General features: G+C 46.2%; 1 protein-coding gene across 2 annotated transcripts in view; it reads left to right on the top strand.

Moving 5' to 3' along the window:
- OC90 (otoconin 90) overlaps window positions 1–22,622 on the top strand; it is a 443,355-nt gene that overhangs the window by 324,663 nt on the left and 96,070 nt on the right. Inside the window, exons 10-11 of one of the 2 annotated variants that reach the window (XM_069220766.1) lie at window positions 14,134–14,184; window positions 14,312–14,362. In XM_069220766.1, the coding sequence (XP_069076867.1) occupies window positions 14,134–14,184; window positions 14,312–14,362 (102 nt within the window). The remainder of the gene's footprint in view (window positions 1–14,133; window positions 14,185–14,311; window positions 14,363–22,622) is intronic. The other variant, XM_069220767.1, reaches the window with a different exon arrangement.

Here is a 22,622-nt window from a genome sequence, read left to right as displayed (position 1 = left end):
TCTTGGTGGCTGGGGAGTGGAAAGGAGGGATGCGGACTTTCTGGGTCCTTTCGGCGAGGAAGGAGGCGAGCCAGTCCAGGGCATTGTGTCGGACTCCTGCGTCGTAGAGGTGTGTACGGAGTATTTGGTGGCAGACCGTGTCGAAGGCTGCGGAGAAGTAAAGGAGGATGAGTGCGGCGGTCGCGCCCTTGTCGACTCTGGTTCTGATGTTGTCAGTACAGGCAATGAGGGCGGTCTCAGTGCTGTGGTTCTTGCGGAATCCAGACTGGGAGGCATTGAGTGTGTTGTTTTCCTCTAGGAAGTGAGACAGGCGGGTGTTCACTAACTTCTCAGCGACCTTGGCGGGGAAGGGGAGAAGAGATATTGGGCGGTAGTTCGTGAGGTCATCAGGGTCTGCTTTGGGCTTTTTCAGGAGTGCGGTTACTTCTGCGTGCTTCCAGGAGTCTGGGAAGGTGGCGTCGTCGAAAGAGCTGTTGATTACGGTGCGAAGCTTGGGAGCGATGGTTGGGCTGGCCGTGTTGAAGATGCGGTGGGGGCCTGGGTCCGAGGGGGAGCCTGAGTGGATGGAATTAATTGTTTTTTCAGTTTCTTCATCGTTGGTAGGGGCCCAGGTGTGTAGTAGGTTGGGGGGGTGGGTTGTTGTTGGTCATGTCGGTGGTGGAGGTGGTGAGTGCTGGTGGTGTGAAGCTGTTGTGTATGTCTAAGATTTTGAGGTGGAAGTGGTTGGAGAGGGAGTCGCAGAGGTTTTGTGTGTGAGTGGGGTCGATGATGCCGGCTTTGGGTTTTGGTGAGCTCTTTGATGATGGTAAAGAGTTCCTTGCTGTTGTGTGAGTTACTGTCTGTGCGTTCCTTGTAATAAGCCCTTTTGGTGGTACGTATGAGTTGGTGATGTTTGCGTATGGTGGTTTTGAGGGTGGAGAGGTTGGTTGTTGAGGGTTCCTGGCGCCAAGCTTTCTCTGTTTTGTGGCATTCATGCTTTGAGGCTTGGAGTTCAGTGGTGAACCAGGGGGCGTTCTTGATGTTGCGGGTGGTGATGTTTCTTCTAAGAGGGGCGAGTGAGTCAGCGCAAGTTGTAATCCATTGTGTGAGGCTATGGGCAGCAATTTTGGGGGTCGTTGGTGTTGGGGGGGTTATGTGCGAGTTGAGCGTTCAGGTGTTCTGTGGGGATCTTGTCCCACATGCGGTAGGGTGTGGTGTGTTGGTGGTGGTGTGTGGGGGTTTCGAGAAGGAGAAATGAACGCAGTGGTGGTCGGTCCAGTGGAGTTCGGAGGTGTGAGTGCATGTTATGTGGTTGTTGGAGGTGAAAATCGCATCTAGCGTGTGTCCTGCTGACTGGGTGGGTGATGTGTCCTAGGTTCGTGAGGTTTTCTAGTAGAGATGTAGAGTTGTGGTCGTGGGGGTTCTCCAGGTGAAAGTTAGTCACCAAGGAGGATGTAGTCCGTGGAAGTGAGGGAGTGGGGGCTGATGGGGTCAGTGATGGCGTCACAGAAAGGGGGGCGAGGTCCTGGTGGTCTGTAAATGAGGGTTCCTCTGAGGGTGGTTTGTTTAGACAATCTCTACGATGGATTTTGTAGCCCTCTGGGATGGCTGTGGCTATGTCGGGCTCAGATGAGGGATTCATCCAAGTTTCCGTGAGGAAGGCAATATCCGGGGAGTGTGATGTGATAAGGTCCCAGAGTTCGAGGGCATGCTTGTGTAGAGAGCGGGTGTTTAGAAGTATGCAGTTGAGGTGGTTGCGGGGGCTGTTGTTGTTGTGGTGCGTGATGGTGTTGGTGTGGGGGGTGTTAGTGTTGTTGTGGGGTGTGTTAGTGTTGTTGCAGAGCGTGGTAGCGTTGCGGGCGTGTTGGTGAGGATTGTGTAGGTGTTTTTGGGGTTGATGTTATGGTGCGTGGTGGTGTTGTTGTGGGGGTGTTGGTGTTGTTGTGGGTTGTGGTACTGTTTTTGTAATGCGTGCTAGTGTTGTGGGGCGTGTTGGAGTTGAAGTAGGATGTGTTGGGGTTGATGAGGATTGTGTGGGTGTTTTTGGGGTTGATGTGGTGCGTGGTGGTGTTGTGGGGGGTGTTGTTATGTGTTGTGGTAGTGTTGTTGTAGAGCGTGCTGGCGTTGTTGTGGGGCGTGTTGGGGTTGGCGTGGGGCATGTGGGAGTTTTTGGTGTTTGTGGGGGTGCTGGAGAACCAGCAAGCATAGCATGTGAAGGGTTCATGTGTGTGCTTGGGGTTGGCTTGGGCGCAGGTGGGGTGCAGCCCTGGGTTGAGGGAGTGGAGCGTGGTGGTTGAGTAGTGTTGTCTAGGGGGGTCAGAGTTGAGAGGGCCAGGGGGACTGGCGCTGGGCGCGGTCCAGGCACGGACGGGCGCAGACGGGCTTGCTTCTGGTGCGCCAGCGGCGCGACAGCGCGTGGCCGCACAGCAGCCGTCATTAAGAGGGGGAGGTGGGAGGGTGAAGCAGCTGGGAGGCGGGAGGGAGGGCAAATGAGTGTGCGAGGGGGGCGGGCCACAGGGGACGCAGCGGCAGGGGGAGTTTGACCGGCAAGAGCCGGTAGAAACGGGCGGAGATACCAGTGCAGCGAAACGAAATACAGGGGGTCAGGGGGCAGAGAAAAGCAATGCAAACAAAGCAAAAAACAAGCACAATGGGTCAGACAAGAAATAGGCTTTTTTTAAATAGATGCAAAACGGCAAAATGAACACTTGAAAAACACGAAGAAATACTTATGCGACAACAGGAAATGCCTACCACTAGGCACCAGGGATGATGCGCAGGCGGGTGTCTGTGGGTGGTGGAGGGCCTCGAACTGCTGTCCAGGCAGCAGGCGGCGGGATCAGTGGCACGGGGGCAGGCTGGTGGAGCCAAGTGGACTCTTGGCCAGAAACCAGGTCAGGGAGTCACACCGGGCTCCGCGCAGCAGCCGCCATTAAGAGGGGGAGGTGGGAGGGTGGAGCAGGTGGGAGGGAGGGCCAGTTGGTGTGCGAGGGGGGCAGAGCCGCAGGGGACGCAGCGGCAGGGGGAGTGTGACCGGCAAGAGCCGGTAGAAACAGGCGGAGAAACCAGCGCAGCGAAACGAAATACAGGGGGCAGCGGGCCGAGAAAAGCAATGCAAACAAAGCAAAAAACAAGCACAATGGGTCAGACAAGAAATAGGCTTTTTTTAAATAGACGCAAAACGGCAAAATGAACACTTGAAAAACACGAAGGAATACGTATGCGACAACAGGAAATGCCTACCACTAGGCACCAGGGATGAGGCGCAGGCGGGTGTCTGCGGGTGGTGGAGGGCCTCAAACTGCTGTCCAGGCAGCAGGCGGCGGGATCAGGGGCACGGGGGCAGGCTGGTGGAGCCAAGTGGACTCCTGGCCAGAAACAAGGTCAGGGAGTCACACGGGGCTCCCCGCAGCAGCCGCCATTAAGAGGGGGCGGTGGGAGGGTGGAGCAGCTGGGAGGCGGGAGGGAGAACCAATGGGTGTGGGAGGGGGGCAGGGCCGCAGGGGACGCAACGGCAGGGGGAGTGTGACCCGCAAGAGTCGGTAGAAACGGGCAGAGATACCAGCACAGCGAAACGAAATACTGAGGGGCAGGGGGCAGAGAAAAGCAATGCAAACAAAGCAAAAAACAAGCACAATGGGTCAGACAAGAAATAGGCTTTTTTGAAATAGACGCTAAATGGCAAAACAAACACTTGAAAAACACGAAGGAATACTTATGCGACAACAGGAAATGCCTACCACTAGGCAGCAGGGATGAGGGGCAGGCGGTTGCCTGCGGGTGGTGGAGGGCCTCGAACTGCTGTCCAGGCAGCAGTCGGCGGGATCAGGGGCACTGGGGCAGGCTGGTGGAGCCAAGTGGACTCCTGGCCAGAAACCTGGCCACCCCATTCCTGCATGCCAAGTCACCCCCTCAACCTACTCCCTTCATCCCACTCCATCCCACACGGTGCACCATCCCATTAACCATACCTAAATGTTAAGCCCTGCATGCCATGCCCACTGCAAGCACCTCCCTCCCAGTTCTGCATGCACACCCACTACCAATGCATGGACGGCATGGGGAACTACCAATCACACAATACATCACCACACACCACCAAAGGTGGAGGACAACACCAATATCTTTGGCAAAGCTGGAAATGCGGAAAATGTCACAGAAATTTACCTTAACACACCACTTTCGTCCCCACAGGTGCCCCAGCCAATGTCAGCGTAGAGGAGGTGCCACGGCAACCCAATCTCCCCACCAGAAAAAGCCCTTAGTGATCACAGCAACTCAGTAGGTCTGGATCTGGAGGAACTCCCTGACCCATCTGGGATCACTAGTCAATCGGACACCACATCCCACACCCAGTCAGTTAGTCGGGCCCTCCCTCTGACTCAAACACCACATCGGCCAGCCAATGCCCCCAAACCTCTGTCCCCAGGACACACCAATCACTGGTATGTCCACCTGTACAGGGATCCAAATCCAGACCACACAGGAAAGACAATGAAGGTCCTGGTGTCATTGGGAGTGGGCACACCATTCAGGGGACACAGGCACAGGGGGCAAGGGACACTCGGAGGGCAGCTGTGCGCCAGGTGGAGGAGAGGCCCAGGGAACTGCCCAGGAGTCACAAATGTCGTGGGAGCATACGAACAAACCCAGGACAGGATGGGCCAGGTGATCATCATCATGCTGGAAAACCAGCTGCTGCAGGCTGTCACCACCAGGAGGTCATGCAGCAGTTGGAGTCCCTAAATACCAACATGGCCTCCCTTGTAGGGGTACTGGGTGACATGGCCAACACCATGCGGGAGAACCGAGCACACCAGCGGCCCACTTCCACTAGCCACGCCACACAACAGCCAACAACATCAGCTGCAGCTAGTGGACAGGAGGACCTGCCACAGGACCTGCATGCCACCAGCACCCCTCCCCTACAGAAGGTGAACTACCCTGCAAGCGTTCCCTGCCACCCAGAAAGAGACTGTTGCCAAGACCAAGACCACCGCCAGGAAATGAGCCCCTCCAGAATGTCCCCCTTGGGTCCCACTGAGTGACCCTGTTCACTTTGGACTGCCATTGCTCCTCTTCCTATGGCCCCATGGACAATGAACCTATTCCACAGACTGGGCCACTACTCTGAACTTTTCCTCAACCATTACCCTACTCTATTGCACTTCCCATTGTTTTTTGTCTTCAAATAAACACCCTTGAACACAACTTGAGTAATAGTGCTTTGTCAGAAAGAAATGTGCAAAGAAATGAACTGTATTGAACTGTTCTATCCTGTGCAAATGTCCTGTAATGTGTGAAGCCATCCAACAAATGTGTCTCAGCAGTCTGTAGTCATCACATCAGTTCACTGTTGTAGCCATGCCAACATCTGCAATAAGGTAAGGTGACAGTCAATTGGGATGCAAAGGTAGCGACTAGCATAATACTTCACCCACACAGCACATAAATCAAATGTAGACATGTATGAATCAACAGTCTTACCTGAGTGTTATTGAAAGAACTGCTGAATGATCTTTGTTCTGTTGTCCACATCCTCCTCCTCTTATCCCTCCTCAATGTCCTCAGTGTCCACTGCTGCCACAGCTGCATTGTCCCCCCCCCTCCTCCTGTAGATAGGACACATGGCATCTGAGGACCAAACTGTGCAGCATGCAGCACAACACCACAATCTGGCAGATTTTCTCAGGGGAGTAGCAGAGGGATCCCCCTGTCAGATGGAGGCACCTGAACCTGGCTTTCAGAAGACCGAAGGTTCGATCCACAATCCTCCTAGTATGCCCATGAGCATCATTGTACCGAATCACAGCCCCTGTTCTCTGATTCCTGACAGGGGTCAACACCAGGACAGGTTTGGGTAGCTGTAGTCACCTGCAAGAAGTGAGGGACACACATTAACCATGCAGAATGGCATGGGGTATAACTCCAGTAGGCATACACTGACATACATTGGGTGGGGACTCATGCTCACCTATAAGCCACACTCTGAGCCTCTGTAGTCGTGCCATAACATGTGGGACGCTGCTTTTCCTCAAGATATAGGCATCATGCACAGATCCAGGATACTTGGCAGTGACATGGGAGATGTACTGGTCAGCAAGGCACACCATCTGGACATTGAGTGAGTGGAAACTCTTCCTATTCCTGTACACCTGTTCATTGGCCCTGAGGAGGACTATGGCAATCACATGTTTTATGTGTCCCATTGCGTAGAATCCAGCCTTCACAGTGGGCAAATCATCAACCTGGGGGAATGCGATGTGGCTGCACATGTGTTTCAGCAAGGCAGTCAAAACCCTTCCAAGCACAATCGAGAACATTGGCTGTGACATTCCTGCAGCCATGCCCACAGTCTACTGGAATGAACTAGATTCAAGTAAATGGAGCACTGACTGGACCTGCACAAGAGTGGGAATTGCTGTGGTGCAACGGATTGCGGGTATCAGATCAGGCTCCAATTGTGCACACAGCTCTCTGATTATGGCCCTGTCCAGATGATAGGTGAGCATGATGTGGCGGTCCTCCATTGTAGCCATGTCCACAAGGGTCTGGACACCGATGCATGCCTCCTCCTCCTAATCCTCCACAGTGGTTGGTGTCTAAGTGGGGCCAAAAGGAATATGGGTGTGACAAAAGCATGCATAGACACACAACATCAGAGTGCACAGTGCATGTATGTGATTTGGATACCAGAATTGTCTAGGTGTGTACAGTCGACAACAATGACGCACAGACAGAATCCAAACATGAGCACTAGCAGTTGGAAATGGCAACCGCCTGTCCTGTATGCAAGGACAGGTGGAAGTGACCTCACTCCACCGCCGTTAGGTGTCATGGAGGAAGGCGGTCTTCACCGCCGTACAATTCCTCATTGGCTAACATGGGGCTCTACGGAGTATAGGAACCAATGATGATCCGCACCGGCAGTGACGGTGTTCACCACCGACGACGTGTCCGCCATTTCCTTTCTACAACCTCACTTGATTCCTGACTTTCCACAGGACAACATCTCCACTGCGTGTGCTGCTGTCACCTGTGTCTGGAACCTGCCATGTCCTATACTACAGGGGAAAGGGCCCCAACCTTTACGTTGGAGGAGTACAGGAAGCTCACGGATGAGTACATCATGGGTATGTTGCATGCAACATGGCTGCATGGAAATGTATGTGTGTGCTAGCAGTGAGTCAATTGGGGGTATAGCTGTAGGCAATGTGAATGAAGAGGTCATGTATGTGCTTCATGAGGGGCAAATGCAGCATGTAGGCCATATGTGTGACAGGCTGGATTGTTTGGTTCTTGGTGTCCTTCTGTCTGTTTCCTCTGCAGGTCAGCGCCCATCAGAAGAAGGGGTTGTGGCGTGCCATCGCCGAGGACGTGTGGACCATGGGGGTCCATTGCCGGAGGAGCACCCACTGCAGGAAACAGTGGGAGGACCTGAGAAGCTGGGCCCGGAAGACTGCGGGGGCCCAGCTGGGGACAGCCTCCCAATGAGAGAGAGGTGCCCATCAGACTCTGACCCCTCTAATGGCCTGCATACTGGTGGTGGCCTACCCAGAGCTGGATGGGCGCTTGAGGGCAACACAGGGGCAGTCCAGTGTGTGTGGCATTCATTTCTTGGTTGGCATGGGGTTTGAGTGCAGGTTTCTAGTCAGTGGATGCCCCCATATGCCGGTGTTGACATTCCTGCATGGTCCTGCTTAGTTATGTAGGGTGGTATGTATTCTTGGTATTGCTAGGTAGCTACCTTTCCATGGCTGACAGGGCTTAGATGTTTCCAGTAGGTGTGCAGATGTTAGTGTATGGGTTCCTAGGACCACCTATTGGGTGAGCCAGATCCTTCCCATGAATGAATGGCTATTTTCTGACTGCAAGGACCCCCTGGCGGTGGCAGAGTTGGAATGCATAGAACCTCACGGCCCCCTATCCTATGTTCAGGATGTATACACACTTCAATCTTCCACCGACTACCGTAACAACCCTGGCCTGCTGGCATTGAGCTCTCTGATTAATCAAGTGGGACAGAGTTCCGACAGCAGAAATGCCAGTGTGTGAGGGCTCATGGTTGGAACACAGAATCAGACTGGCCAGCTTTAGAGCAGGGGTCCACATGGCTATCTCCAGAGTGGAAGACATCTGGGAAGGAAGCCACATCCAACTTTTCTCGTTGCATCACACACAATTCTACACCATCTACAATGGTGCCATGCACTGGAAGCACATAGAGGCACTCTTCTCAAACTCTTCAACCATAATCCACTGGAGGCGCAAGTTACACAGTCAGCCATAGGGAGCAAGGCCATCTCCAGACTTTAGACACTGCGTGACAGATAGGCACAAGAGGTTGGCCTTACAGATGATATGGAGTGGGCAGAGGCAAGAATAGCTCTGAGGATGTAGGCAATATCCACACGACTGTGCCTTACTCAGCTGAAATACATGTACAGAGTCTACTACAGACCTTCAAGGCATAGTAAAATAAAACACGGCCTTGATCCTAGCTGTGTTAAGGTGCAGAACTGAGCTAGCTACATTTCACCATACAATGTGGACATGTCCAATAATATAGGGATTAGGTCCAGAATACATTTAATCCTCATGGAGGTTGTGGGTAGAATGGTTAGGCAGACCTTTGCATCGCACTCTTGGAACAGATATACTTATAAGGGGGGGGCTCCTCAGGCAACCAGAAGCGTAGTAACACAGGGACATTTTCTCGACAAATGTGACATAGCCACTGATTAGGGATCCCCTTCTACAGGAATGGACTCGTAGAATGGACCAGTGTGCCAGAGCCAACGGATATGTTTACAAATCCAGGGGCTGGGCTCAAAAACACACAAAGATAAGGGCTATGTGGCTGAACTACTTCTCTACAATGGGGGTGTGATGCTGGCGTACTCCTGCAGTAAAATCAAGAAGACCAAGAAGGCTTGACAAGTTCTTTATTGTAGAAAGGAGAAACTCCAACCACATCAGCTCAGCTCCAGAGTGCACACTGTAACTGTGCCAGCTTAAAGCCATAACATTCCAACCATTCCATTTGGAACATGCTGAGAATACATCAGGGGACATGCATAGGAAAAGTCCAATCCAATACCAACAAGAATGGCTATACCACAGAGGTCATGCAATGGACGTTGCTATTTTAGACCATTATCTACAATGCTGTACAGTATTGTGATGCCTGAATGTTTTGTTTTCAGGTTAACTCAAAATGCAATAAACAATGTGGTGAAAAAAAACTTCAGTGAGGATTGAAATAACTGCAGTCATATCTTTCTTATTTCAGTGTAAATCAACTCTTCATTGTCTGTACTAACTTAAAATCCAGGGGTACCAATCATAGGTCCATGAGGACTGATGAATGCTAGATTTCTTAGGTTAACCTTGGAGTATATAAATTAATTGCATTGAATTTTATACTATGCGGATCTATCATATAGGCCTCACCGAAAAATGTGGCATGGAAACATAGCTCCTGAACCAACACTGGAGACCCCAGGTACAGCTATCCTTTTAGGTCGGTTTCAACAGTGCAGCTGACTGTAAGACGTATTGTACCAATTCTTTAAAATATACATGGAATGGGCTCCAGCCAGAGGAGTATTATTCTCTCACCCCACGCTATTGGCTACTTGGGTATCATTTCTCCTTCTATGGGGTTCTTGCAAAGCAATGAAGAGGGACTATTTTACATCTGAAAAATTTACTCAATCGTCACACATTCAATTGTTTATCTCATGCATGCATTGTATTAGTGAACCATTATTTTCTTACTGCAGGAGGCTTTTTAAATGTTTTGTTATGAGTCAGGTTTGATTCATCACATTAGTATCACTTCTACCACAGGAACCACCAATGATATCATTACCACCACCACCATTACTACCACCATTACCAACAACATTACTACCACCTCTATTACCAACTCACCATTAACATTAGTGTCATGTTTTCAACACTCATGATACTTTTTCTGGGCTTCTTTCCCAAGTAGAGCATAGGATTTTTTTTCTAGACCCTCTGGCTCTAAGGTCATATTCAATGTACCAATATGAGATAGAGAAACAGGTGGAGTCTAACCACCGCACAACCGACTAAGCAAAACTTGAGTGTGCTTTACGTAACGATCAGCCCTGTAAGACTTCACAGGGATATTTATTGGAACCCAAACCCTGCATCATCATGAATAGGCATACTTAGGAACACTAAGGGGCATATTTATGGGGATTTGGTGTGGGGCAATGCAGCAAGTCATCTGGCTGCCCTATGCCAAAGTCACAGGGCAGGAATGCACCGTGTTTATGCAATATGGTGCATTCCTGTCCTTTTCCCCTGCACTGGATTATTTTGCCAGCCTAACGCCAATGCAGACACCCTTTCACCATAGTGCAAGGGTGGCTCTGTTACATGCAGGATTGTTTTTGTGCAGGGAAAGGCGCCTTCCTGCACAAAAACAATCCAGAGAGACATTTTCTTCTTTCCATGTGTTCTACAGAATGCAGCACACATGAAAAGAGAAGAGGAAAAAACGTGTAGAAATAAAAATATTTCTACACGTTATGCCTCTCCTTGCGCTTCCCCAGGTGTATGTGATTTTGTGAATCTGAGGTGCATCAAAATCCATGGGTGTTGCATGGCAAAACGTGTCGCAATGCCCAGGGAACGCCTCCCTCAATGTTGCAATGCCCATGGAACGCCTCCCTCGCGTAGAACCCCTCTAGTCTTTTACCTACTCATATCCCATGAAGCATTGCTTATTGTATGAAATGGTGCAAAAATAAACATGAAAATATTCAAAAAATCTGAACTATCACTTTGCACTGAATAACATTAATAATTATGCATTTATATTTGAAACATATACCTAAATAAATGAACATGTATAATTTAAAAGGGAATACATAAACATGTGTGAAAATTATAACATCCAGAAGCTTATGAAATTCTAACACACTAGTGCTTAACCATGTGCTTGATAAGTAATAGCTAGACACTCTCGTACAGATGTCCAGGCCTTATCTACTCATCTACTGGACATGCATCCTGCCAGCAGAATGGGTACAGTTTATTTGTCTTTTGAGGTTTTCAGGTTTTATTCTGCATTCAGCTAATGTGCCATTGCAAACATATAATTTTAAAAGGATTATTTAATATGACAGTTGAAGCATTCCTAGTTTGACCTAAGAATCAGAAGGGTAACAATAAAGAGAGTCAAGAATTCAGAGGGATGGAACAGGTGTTAACTGTGAGTAGTGTGCTCTACTCACAGATAACAAGGTCAATATTCACCATTATGCCAAGGATACAATGCTCTTCTTGAATGTTTCCTCTTCTTCAGACATCCCATGCCTCAAACACTGCTTGCACATCATCCAGACCAGGTTATCTAGCGCCTCCCAGAAGCTCAACCCAATCAAGACAGGGTTCCTATTATTTGATAAAAAAACAGCAAACAAGAACCTTGGCAGCTTCGAATGCCAACTCTCACCAAATGCCAGATCATTTGGATTCACCTTGGACAATGTCTCCCCAAGGAGAAGAGAGAGCACTAGGTCTCTCTTCGAAGGAATGCCAAACTGTTTCTTTATGAAAGCGACTTGTGACTGTTCAAGCCCTTTAACTCATGCATCTGGATTCTGATAATGCTTTACAACATGACCTCCCAGAATCACCACTGGCACCTCTTAGGAGAATCCTATACCAATGCAGAATGTCTCATCCAGGTCCTGGTGAAATATGACCACCCCCATGCTGATGGAACTCCATTGGCTGCCCTTGCCAGCCCATAACATCTTCAAAACCAGCTCAATCATTTACAAGGCCATCACAGCAAGCCCCCCTTGCTTATCTTACAGGCAAGCTCACCATCTCTGGTGGTTCTCTGCACACCTGCAGCTTGAACACCATCAGACCCCAGAAAAATAAGTGTAACAAAAAGGGGAAAAAACAAGACAGCAGGCCTTTTCTATGTATGCACCGAGGATCTAGAACAACATTCCTGTATCCATAAGGAAAACCCCAATGCTGCTTCAATTTTGGAAATAGTTGAAGATTCTCCTTTTTAAAGAACACTACACCACAATGCAATTAACTATCCACAACTCAGCTTCCTCTCCTATTACTCACTGACATTAAGCTTGCCTATGACCATGCACAGCACTCTGTTGCCTTTTGACTAGGTTCTCACTATAGAAATAACGTATACAAGCATGCATACTGACACAGCAAGGGAGACGTGTGGGCTGACCTCACATTTGGGTCAGCCCCTTTCAAATATTGACTTTCTTCGACAAGCATTTATCAGACATTGACTTGAACCTTTGGCAACCACAGCCTAACCCAGTGGAGTGTTTATCTTTCACCTAATGCTATAGCTGTTTGTATTAGTTCACCGCCACTTGAGTGATGGTGGTCTTTACACTATAGCTCGCTCTATTTGCTCCTGCTGACTCTTTCCTCTTTGTCTCACTCTAATGCGCTAACTTTACTTGTTAACACATTAAACCCAGACCTACTGGATTTGCTAGTGCTTGTTTTAGATTAGTGTGGTGTTTTAGATTTGCTAGTGCTTATTTAGATCGGTTGTGCATTGTATACTATAGCAGAGTATAGTTTACAATGCACAACATGATAGAACAATGAATACTCATCTGTAGAAATTGTTTTGTGATTGAATCAGAGAGAGAGAAGTATGAAAGTATCATGCCTCAAGAATGGAGCAGACATTAAAATTATTCTAATTCAGTATCTGGAGTTTTCATTGGTGTACCACTAGCGCCTTTAGAAAACAAGCATTGGCAGCACAAATAGACCCATCTGTTTTTGTAAGTGAAAGTGTTTCTTCGGTGGTAATAATTATGAGTGTGGTTGATTTGGCTCTCGTGATAAACTCTGAGACTATTCTAAATAGCACGCGGACACCCAACGGTGTAGCTTAACAAACTATTTTCCTTCATTCATGGTTGTTGGATTGATGAGTGGGTGAATGTGCCAATTAATCAAAATATAAGTCGATGGATCTGTGAGGGACTGGACACTTGGATGGATGTACACGTGGATGAAGGGGTATATATATGAATCTGTGAGTGAATACAAGGTCAGATGGCTGAAGAGTTGAGTGTAAGATGAGGGATGAACATGTGAATGAATGCATGGATGATAGGATAGTACAACAAATGCTGTTAATCACCATGCAGGTGCTTGGGATATTTGTTTTAAATGAATAAATCTATTATTCCCTAATGGCAATCTAATAAAACTTGATTTCAAGTTCAGCTCCACACACATATAGCACAGGAATCACTCAGAGTCAGCACAAAGGTATTGCATGGACAATACTCTCTGCATCAGTGGAAGGTCACCGCGCCCTCCTTGAGCCCAGAGGCAGAGTGATACAATCACTCTTTAAATACAGGTTCAAAATTTGAAGAATCTGTTTCTATTCCGCAAATCTGACTTCATAATTACCAATATTTCTCACCGTGGCTACAGTGTCAAAATGTAAGCAGGTGAACTATGTCAGAGTTGCCCCCTTAGTAAATACCCTGGAGAAACAAGTGTTCCTCTTAGTTCTCTAATAAATACCACCCATACAACCCCTACATTGCATTCAATGATAAAAACAGAGCAGATCACCTAAACTGCCAGGCGGTGCAGTTTTTGGGTTTTTGCTAGTTTGTACCTTGAAGCTATTTAGCACCAAATTCTATTTTTCTAAAAAAAATGCTTCTTTTTCCCATCCCTGTTCTTTTGGTGGACAAAGCTGTTTTGACATGGCAAAAACTAAGGTTCCTATTTTCTCTGCAAAGGATAATATACAAACTTTAATTTTTTGCTGCTACCAAAAAGCAGTTAGTGGCTCGAAAGGGAAGGGAGCGCCATAGCAAATCTTACAAATATGCAGTATAAAGCTGAACAGAAAAATTGCAAACACTGTTTCTGTCCTACTACAGACTAGTCTCAATAAAGAAAATATAGTCAAATAGTACACCCTTAGAAATATGTAGTGTAGTGTTTATTGCATAATCACGCATATGTAGCTCAAATTAGATCCTAAGGAACGTTTAAGTATGCCAGCCTAGTACATTTAAAAAAAGAAAAAAAACATTTTGATTACATGATTGATAACCTGCGTTTTTTCTCTTAAAGTTGCTCCCAGTGACCCTAGCAACATGGTCTCCCGGATTCCAAAAGTAGGAGGTGAGTGTGGGCGCTTTACACTACCGTTGTTTTAGAAAGGTTTGTTGTAAGAAATGCTCTTCAAGTCGTACAAGAACGTACCCAGCTTATGTTCTCAGCCATTGTCCAAATGTTCTCTGTTCCACAGACAACTCCACTGATCCGAACGAGTTAGGACATGGAACTCTTCAAATCGATAGTAAGTAATGAATTTTGTGACACCGCACCAATATTTATTTCTTTTTCACTGGATGTTTCTGTGGTGCCTCGTCCAAGAAAATCAGAACCAACACACTGTTCAGCAAAGCTGCATGATCCAAGTATGACTCTCCTCCACCTTGGCTGGTTGTGAATGTGTTGAGGATAAAACAAGCATTGAAAGCAGTCAACAAGACAGGCTTTAATTTGCTAATGTCTGCAAAGGCGAGCACAAATGCTTCTGTGTGCATTAGCGCATTAAAGCCACTGCTGAAATCTCGCTTACTGTTTTACCGTTTTCTGATTTACTCTGTTGCTTTGTGCAGTCTGCACGACTGGACGAGCAAAGACTGTTAACGTGTTCCCTTTGTCTCAACTTTTATGAATAAAGAGAACCCTTTTATCTGGCAAATCGTCGTCAGTGTGTGTTTTCTCCTACATTACACCTCACACAAGTGGCGCCATATTTAAATTCTGCATATACTGTACATTTATTCGTGCCATACTGATAGGCTAGACCACTAAACTGCTCTGTCAAAGCCCTGCTCATGTGCAGACCAGCGGCCAATGTAGAAAACCGACTGACCCGCTGAAATGGTAAGTATTGTTTCACAATTTTCAGATCTATTCTTCTAATGTGAGCCTCCTCGTCTTGGCTGAGCAGCGGCAGTTGATTTTTCAATGTTTCTGTTCTTTTTTGGGAATACAGAAACTTTAGGATTGTTTGAATGGTTATTAAATGAATTGATGACTCCTAAGACGACGGAATAACTGTCATTTATTTGCATCATCCTTATTTGATTTCTAATCGTCTCAAGGGGTACACGTCTAAATAATTTGTCTTGAGTGACCTAGATCATTTTATTTCTTTTTTATCTGGATCCCTTCAATTTAAGCGCTCCTAACATTTTTTGAGGCCATTCAGGATTGAATGTGGACAGGACCTGATGATGAAGCATTTCACAAATTGTGGGTGAGGGTTCCATGTCCATATATTTTTTTCTGTTGTTGTGGAGAATATCACATCAGCAGTTTATTTTCTGATGCGCTGTACCCTTTTATGTTAAATATATGTGATTAAGATAACTTGAACCTATCTAGGAGCAACAGAGTATTTTCAGCTGAGAATATCCCGAATATATACAAACAGCATCCCCTTCCATACTCTTTCCATGGCGCTTTCAACATGGGTTCTGAATGACATCACAAACAATTGAAGGTTTCCTCACATTGTCAACAAGGCATCAATCACAGTACGTATTACCTAGCCGATTATGTATTCCCTGCCCTTTAATTGGTTCATAAACTAATTAGAAGACTCAGTTGAAGATTCTAAGGTCAGGGCCACAATTGGGAGCCTGCCTCACAACAAGTGTTGATCCTAGGCAGCTTTATTGACACGTTATATAAGCCTTTCCTTGATTTAGTGGTGAACCCACTGGGAAACTCCTTCTTACCTACCTGGCGCCCCAAGAAGTCTCTGATGGGGTCAATGAGGACTTTTCTGTAGAAACTAGATAACAATTCACAAGACCATGGATCACACATACACATAGCATCACTATTTATTGATACTAAGTTTTACACTAGAATCCTAGTATCTCAACAACACTATATGGCCCTCTCTAATATTGCCTTATCAGTAGGGCTTTGGTGGGGGAAGACAGACTTGAGATAATTTTAGGCTTGCTGTTGACATGATTGACATTACTGAGCAAGACAAATATGTTACTTTTATCACTTGACCCCTAGAAGCTTTTCCACAGAGCCAAATGGCCTTATATTGTGAATCTCCTTAATAGAACAGGACCTGCCTATAATATAAAAACATACATCTTAGTTATTTATTTAAACCCCGAGACAAAATCTTAAAATAAATGGCGAATGCACACCTTACTGTCCAGAGGAACAAGGCAGGGGTGTTCCCTTTTCCCACTTGTCGTTGCCCTCATGCTAGGAGTGTGAATCCACACGAGCATGTCCAATCCACGCTTCCGAAGCACTTAAAATGACAGGGGTCATCACGAGCTAGCTGAATTTGATGAAGGCATTCTTGGCTTCTGAGTAAACCCCGAGTCGTCACCCCCACATTTTATTGAGTGAAGATCATACCTTTTCAGATATTTCAGGGTTCAAGGTCAATGTTTCCAACTACACTGGAACTGGTGTTTTTGACTCTCTTAGAAGAAGTGAAACTATATTTATTGAGAATGACCTTAATTACTCCACAGGAACACAATAAATATTTTAGAGACTTTCTTTCCGTGGAGCCCTTGCTCTGTGTACAAATGATTTCTTGTGTGCTTAACAGTCCATGTAACGACCTGTATAAATGGGGTCACCTGGAGAAATGTTGGCTGGGTAGAGACGCAGGTGTTAATTTAATTTTGTGCCCTGGTTCCTGCACATCCTTCAAGTGCTTCTATACTTCGTTCCCCTTTCCACCATTTCGTTGATTCAGCAGAAACCCCTTAACTTTGCATGGAATGACAGAACTCCTGGCGTCACAAAAGACACCCTAAACAAGCCTACAGTTGACGGAGGTATCAGAATGCCCCACATCGGTGATTATGTAGGAGAATCCGAAGTGAAACCAGAATGCCTTGTCACATCTGCTACGCATAAAATATTGGGTCAGGGTGCAACAAGATAGGACATACCTCCCTCTGCAGTATCTTCCGTGGCTACCCTCAGGTTCTGGCATTTGTCAAAAATCTAATTAATATCAGTAGCTAGGCTGCTTGAACACTGGAACGTCGTAGGTGACATCAACATGCAACCACCTAATAATCCCTGCTAGCACCCAATGTTTTCTCCTCATCATTCCTCCCTGGAGAGATGGATCATTGGTTTCAGGCCCAGAGAACTAGTACCTCCTCTCCCACGTTTGAGGATTTATGTGTGTCAGGGGAATTAAATATCAGGGGGAGGACGGTGGACGACTTTGACTAATCACCTCAAGACATTTTTTGATTATTGCACCTTCTGCACCGGCTGCGTCTGAGGAATGGAGAGTGGGAGGCAGAAGAGACAACCACCTACTGAATCACTATTGCAATTCAGTGGGGGGAGAGGACTATTGAGACTATATATACCTCCATGGGATACAGCAAACACACATATATAGGTAGTTGGTATGGCGAGCTAGGGCAGAGAGATATTTGAGTAAATTAAGGAACAGTTTGGAGGAGGGCTGCCAAGTAGATATGCTTGCAGCACAAATATACTTCATATAATATCTTACTTCGCTGGTATTTTACACTGGCTAGGTTGGGGGCAATGCTTAGCACTTCTCAGAAGTGCTGGAGGAACAGTTGCGATTAAGGCACTATGGCGCTCATTTGGTGCCAATGCACTATATCCTAACATACTGGAAGGAAATCCTTACCACCATAAAAGAACTAACAGGAATACCTTTGCCCCCACTTCCTTTAGTTGTATTGCTGGGCACAAAGAGAAGGAACGTTGTTAACCCCTCACAACTTCCAAGGATAAATTGATAAAACACTTGTTGCTGGCAAGGCTCTCTGTCGCCCAGCACTGGATGTCTCCAACTGTGCCGCTGCTGAGTCTATTGTAGACAAAGTGAGGCTACGCGTAATGCTCTCACAATACTCTCTTATTAGATGTAAATATTTGCAGAATCTTGTAGGCAATACTGATGATTCTTTGCTTTCGAAATAAATTGTTCACAAAAAATCCAACTAGGAAAAAAAATGTTTTGGTAAACTACTTTGAAATTTTAGGTACCATTCTGTGAAACATCTTATAGTAAAACATGTTGATGCATGCTAGTATTTCCCAAAAATATTCATAATGAAAAATCAGGGAAACAAGTTTCAAAAGGATTATGGCAAACATGAAAATAAACAAGCATTGGCAAAGTCAAAAAGGTCTGACACTGGTGGTCAGCCTTTTGGTTTTGTCAACGTGTGTCTAGTTTTGATATGTTTTTGTACAACATTATAGCTGTGGAAGCTGCCTGGCCAAACCATTATAATAAACATTAGCACAAAATGAAAATATTTTTTGTTCTTAAAAAGCACACATTGTCACAACGTTCCTGGCACTGAATAAAATGCCGTCACTCACAGTGAAGCCAGTCAACACATAGATCGAATTTTAATAAAACCAAAAGGTCTTGGTTAATGTCATTCTTAATCAGTGGCCCAGTTCTTCATTAAAAAAAGTGCACCCATGGTATATGTCCTTTCATCAGTGCATATTTACGACTTTCTTGAATTCACAAGAATTTACTGAAGTAGGCTAGGAAATCGTACTCCTCCAAAATATTTGTGAACTGCATTTTAACACGAGCTAATATGCATGTGTAAATTTGCTCATGTGAAAATCTGTTGAGCGTTTTCAAGTTCACTTTCCCTCCAACAACTTTTTCCCCAACCCTGGAAGAAACTTTACTTCTGCCCTTGTCGGAAGTACATTTCTAGCAGTTGTCATTATGGGAAAAGATTACAGAAGAGCTAATGAAAACCCCCAAAACTAAGTAGGTTGGCACAGACTCATAAATGCTTTCCGACCCTGGAACTATTAGTTACCACCACCTCCAGCCCCAGAATGTAGATCTGCTGAAAGGTGGCAATATAAGGGAACTGCTCGTATTCAAACCCTACTATAGTATGCGCCTGGGCATAACCAGAGAGGCTATAATCAGAGCTCTCATATAATGAAATGGCTGTCATAATTTGTCGCTGCACAAAGCGGCACAAAAGGGACAAGAAGGTTCTTTTACAGGGCAAGTAGATTTATGAAGCAATGTGCCTCATGGACAAATAGATATTTTATTGATTTCTACACCCCTGTAGATTAATGCATATATATATATATATATATATATATATATATATATATATATATATATATATATATATATATATATACATATGCAAAAAAGAATAGAGAACTCTGGGTAGTTCCCAAGTTTAAGTGGAGAGCATCTCTAGTAAGGAGCGCTCTGCACCACCAGCGACACTCTAGATTTGCTCACCTCAAATGTCTGTTTATCTAGCAACGTTTTTCAGCATAGGATCAGCACAGTGCTATCCATGCCGAGCCTTACATATATCTATATAAATTCACTTAAAAACCAAAGGTTATAGGCACATTATTTTTAGGTACAGATTTGACTAGCATAAAACCATAGGAATACAGCATTTATAGTTATGGTAATCTCAAGTAACTATAACTCGGCCCCTAGGTAACCATAACTCACACCCCAGCCATGCACAGTTATCTCATCAATAATTTTACTGCAAATGTTACATTGATGTTATCAATGATGTTATAAAAGATGTCATTAGTAATGTAATATCTGATATAATTAGCAGTGCATTGTAAGGGGCCGTGGGGCTGGCCTGTGCAATAGAAAGGAGGAGGGCCACGTGGCCCCCTCCTGGAGCCAATAATGTCCCTGGGGACCACCACCCCACAGGGTCGGCTCCTGCTATTTCCCGAGGTGCCTACCCTCGGGAGATAGCTGTTTGTTTTTGCTTGGCAGGAGCTGTGGCAGCTCCCACCAAGCAAAAGCAAACATTAACTCTGCTTTAAAGGCTGGCCGCAGGGCATGGCTGCAGGGCAGTCCCTTCAGGAAACGCTCGCCTCGCATGGCCGAATGCCCTGCATGAAGTGGGGTTTGGTGCCACCAGGCACAGCCAAAGGCCATGCATGGCGGTTGTTGGATTACCGTAGAGTGATTAAAACTACTTAACATTAAAAGAAAACATAGAAATTCACTGAAAAAAAATGGTTACTGGAACGTTATAGTTAGAAAATAGAATTAAAAAAAAACATAGAAATTCCTTAAAAAAACAAATTTTCAGGGACATTATAGTTAGTTTCTGAATTTACACACACAAAACCATAGAAATTCAACAGTTATACTTATGGTTAAGTGAAATAACTATAACTCGTGCCCAAATGTAACTATAACTTGTGCCCTCGGCATGCACAGCTAATTACCCCACATATTACATCACTAATGACATCTTTGATAACATCATTAATAATATCACTGTAACATTTGCAGTAACAAACTGTGCATGGCGGTTGTGCCACTTATATATAAATATATATATAGATATATATATTCACTAAAAAACAAACGTTACAGGGACGTTATAGTTAGTTTCTGAATTTACTCACCCAAAACCAGAGAAATTGTGTAGTTATAGTTAGAGTTATTTCAAATAACTATAACTCATGGCCTATGGTAACTATAACTTGCGCCCCCACCATGCACAGTTTTTTCATTAATAATTTTACTGCTAATGTTTCATTGATATTTTTATTGACGTTATAAAAGTTGTCATAAGTGCTGTAATATCTGGTGTAATTAGCAGTGCATGGCGAAGGCACGAGTTATAGTTACCTTTGGCCGCGAATTATAGTTACTTGAAATAACTCTAACTATAACAGCTGAATTTCTCTGTTTTTGTGTAAGTAAATTCAGAACCTAACTATAATGTCTCTGTAACCTTTGTTTTTTTCTGTGAATTTCTATGTTTTTTCAACGTAAAGTCATTTTTATTACTATACATTAATCTAACCACTGCCACGCATGGCCTTCGCACGTGCACGGCGGGGGTTGTTTGTAGGGCTTGCAGCCAACCCGCCCCAACCACCTAACCCCATGCTACAAATGGCCTTTGGACGTGCACTGCGGGAGTTGGCCACAGGGCCAATCTCTCTGGGCATGAAAACAGGTGTGGGAGCATATCCCTGGGCATGAGTGTGGCGGTGAGAGTGTCTGTCCCGGTGTGAGAGGGGGCGTGTGAGTGTCCGATTGTGCTCTAATAGTTGAAGGATGCATTCACCTCCACGAAGAATTTCAGATAATTTTTCAATATTGAATTGTAGAGTAAACACACTTGCTTTGTCTTCGCCAAGCTCAGGAGTTAGGATAATTTGTCCTTTCCAGAAGTGGAGCTTAAAATGGGGCACCTGCTACGTATGTATTTGTAAGTGCTTGTTGAGGTTTAATTTCTGTGAAATGAGCATCATGGCCAGAATGGAAACTCACCTGCTCGTTTATCTAAAAAGAGGCCACAGTTTTGCACAAAAAATCTATTCAACTGGAGTACTTTCTACTGGTTAGTTAGTAAGTGCTACATCCTTGGGTGAATGGCCAGGGTGGGGAGGGGGGCCTTTCAGCCCGCCGCCCAGGGTGGATCTCTGCCCTTGGGACCCCATCACTGGGGCCCAGCATCTGTCCTGGGTGCTCTGCAGGGCACCCAGTTTGCAGGATGGGAACCTTGGGGGGAGCCTCAAGGCCCCTGCCGTCAGCCGGCTCCCCGCCTCCTGCATGAGCCAGCCTTCCTGTCACAGACAGGGAGCTGCTAAACCTGCATCTCTGTGTCCGTGAGAACAATTTTTTCCTCTGTTTCCCTGCCCTCATCTCTGCGAGCAGGGAAACAGAGAAAACATCTGCTCCCAGCAAGCAAGAGCTGTTTGGCAGCTCTTGCTTGCTGGGAGCAGATTTGTGTTTGTTCTGACTTGGCAAGAGCTTTCAAAGCTCCCGACAAGTCACAGCAAACAGCTATGTCCCGGGGTGGGTACCCCAGGACATAGCAGGGGCCTCCCTGGGGAGTGGCGGGCTCGAGGGCCATAATTAGCTCCTTGAGGGGGGCTGCACAACCCCCCCTTCAACATCTGAATTTGCCCTGGGGAGGTGGTAGTCCCCAGGACTGGGGTCCATGACGGACCCACTTCATTCTTTCAATACAGAGCCAGGGAGGTGGCGATCCCTGGGGCTGCGAGGGGGCTGCATGGCATCCCCTTATTTTGAACTAATTGCCCTGGGGATGTGGTTGTCCCTGGGGCTGCGGAGGGGTCATGCAGTCCTGAGGGCTGTGGAGGGGTCATGCCGCCCCCTGCATATAATCCAAAAAGCCCTGGGAGGAGGCAGTCCCCGGGACACTGGGGGAGTCCACAGGATCCCTCTTATTATAAGTCAGGCATTTTGCCCTGGGAATGTGGTGGTCCCCAGGGCACAGAGGGGCACATGGCCCCGAATATAATCCAAACAGCCCCAGGGGTGGGGTCCCCTGGGCACGGTGGTGGGGTCTGCAGACCCCCCTAATATAAGTACAGCATTTTGCCCCGGGGAGTTGGTGGTCCTATCTATAACTACCTACAGGTGTCTGCCAGTAGGTAATGTAAGTCAATCCTTCATATCCAATGTATTGACATATATATATATAGATAGAGATATATCTTTGTCGATACATTGGATATGACGGATCTGT

The sequence above is a fragment of the Pleurodeles waltl genome, chromosome 2_2 (genome assembly GCF_031143425.1).
Source record: "Pleurodeles waltl isolate 20211129_DDA chromosome 2_2, aPleWal1.hap1.20221129, whole genome shotgun sequence".
Taxonomy (NCBI): Eukaryota; Metazoa; Chordata; class Amphibia; order Caudata; family Salamandridae; genus Pleurodeles; species Pleurodeles waltl.
The sequence above is the reverse complement of the archived record's forward strand: the minus strand, read 5'-3'. Positions and strand labels throughout refer to the sequence as shown.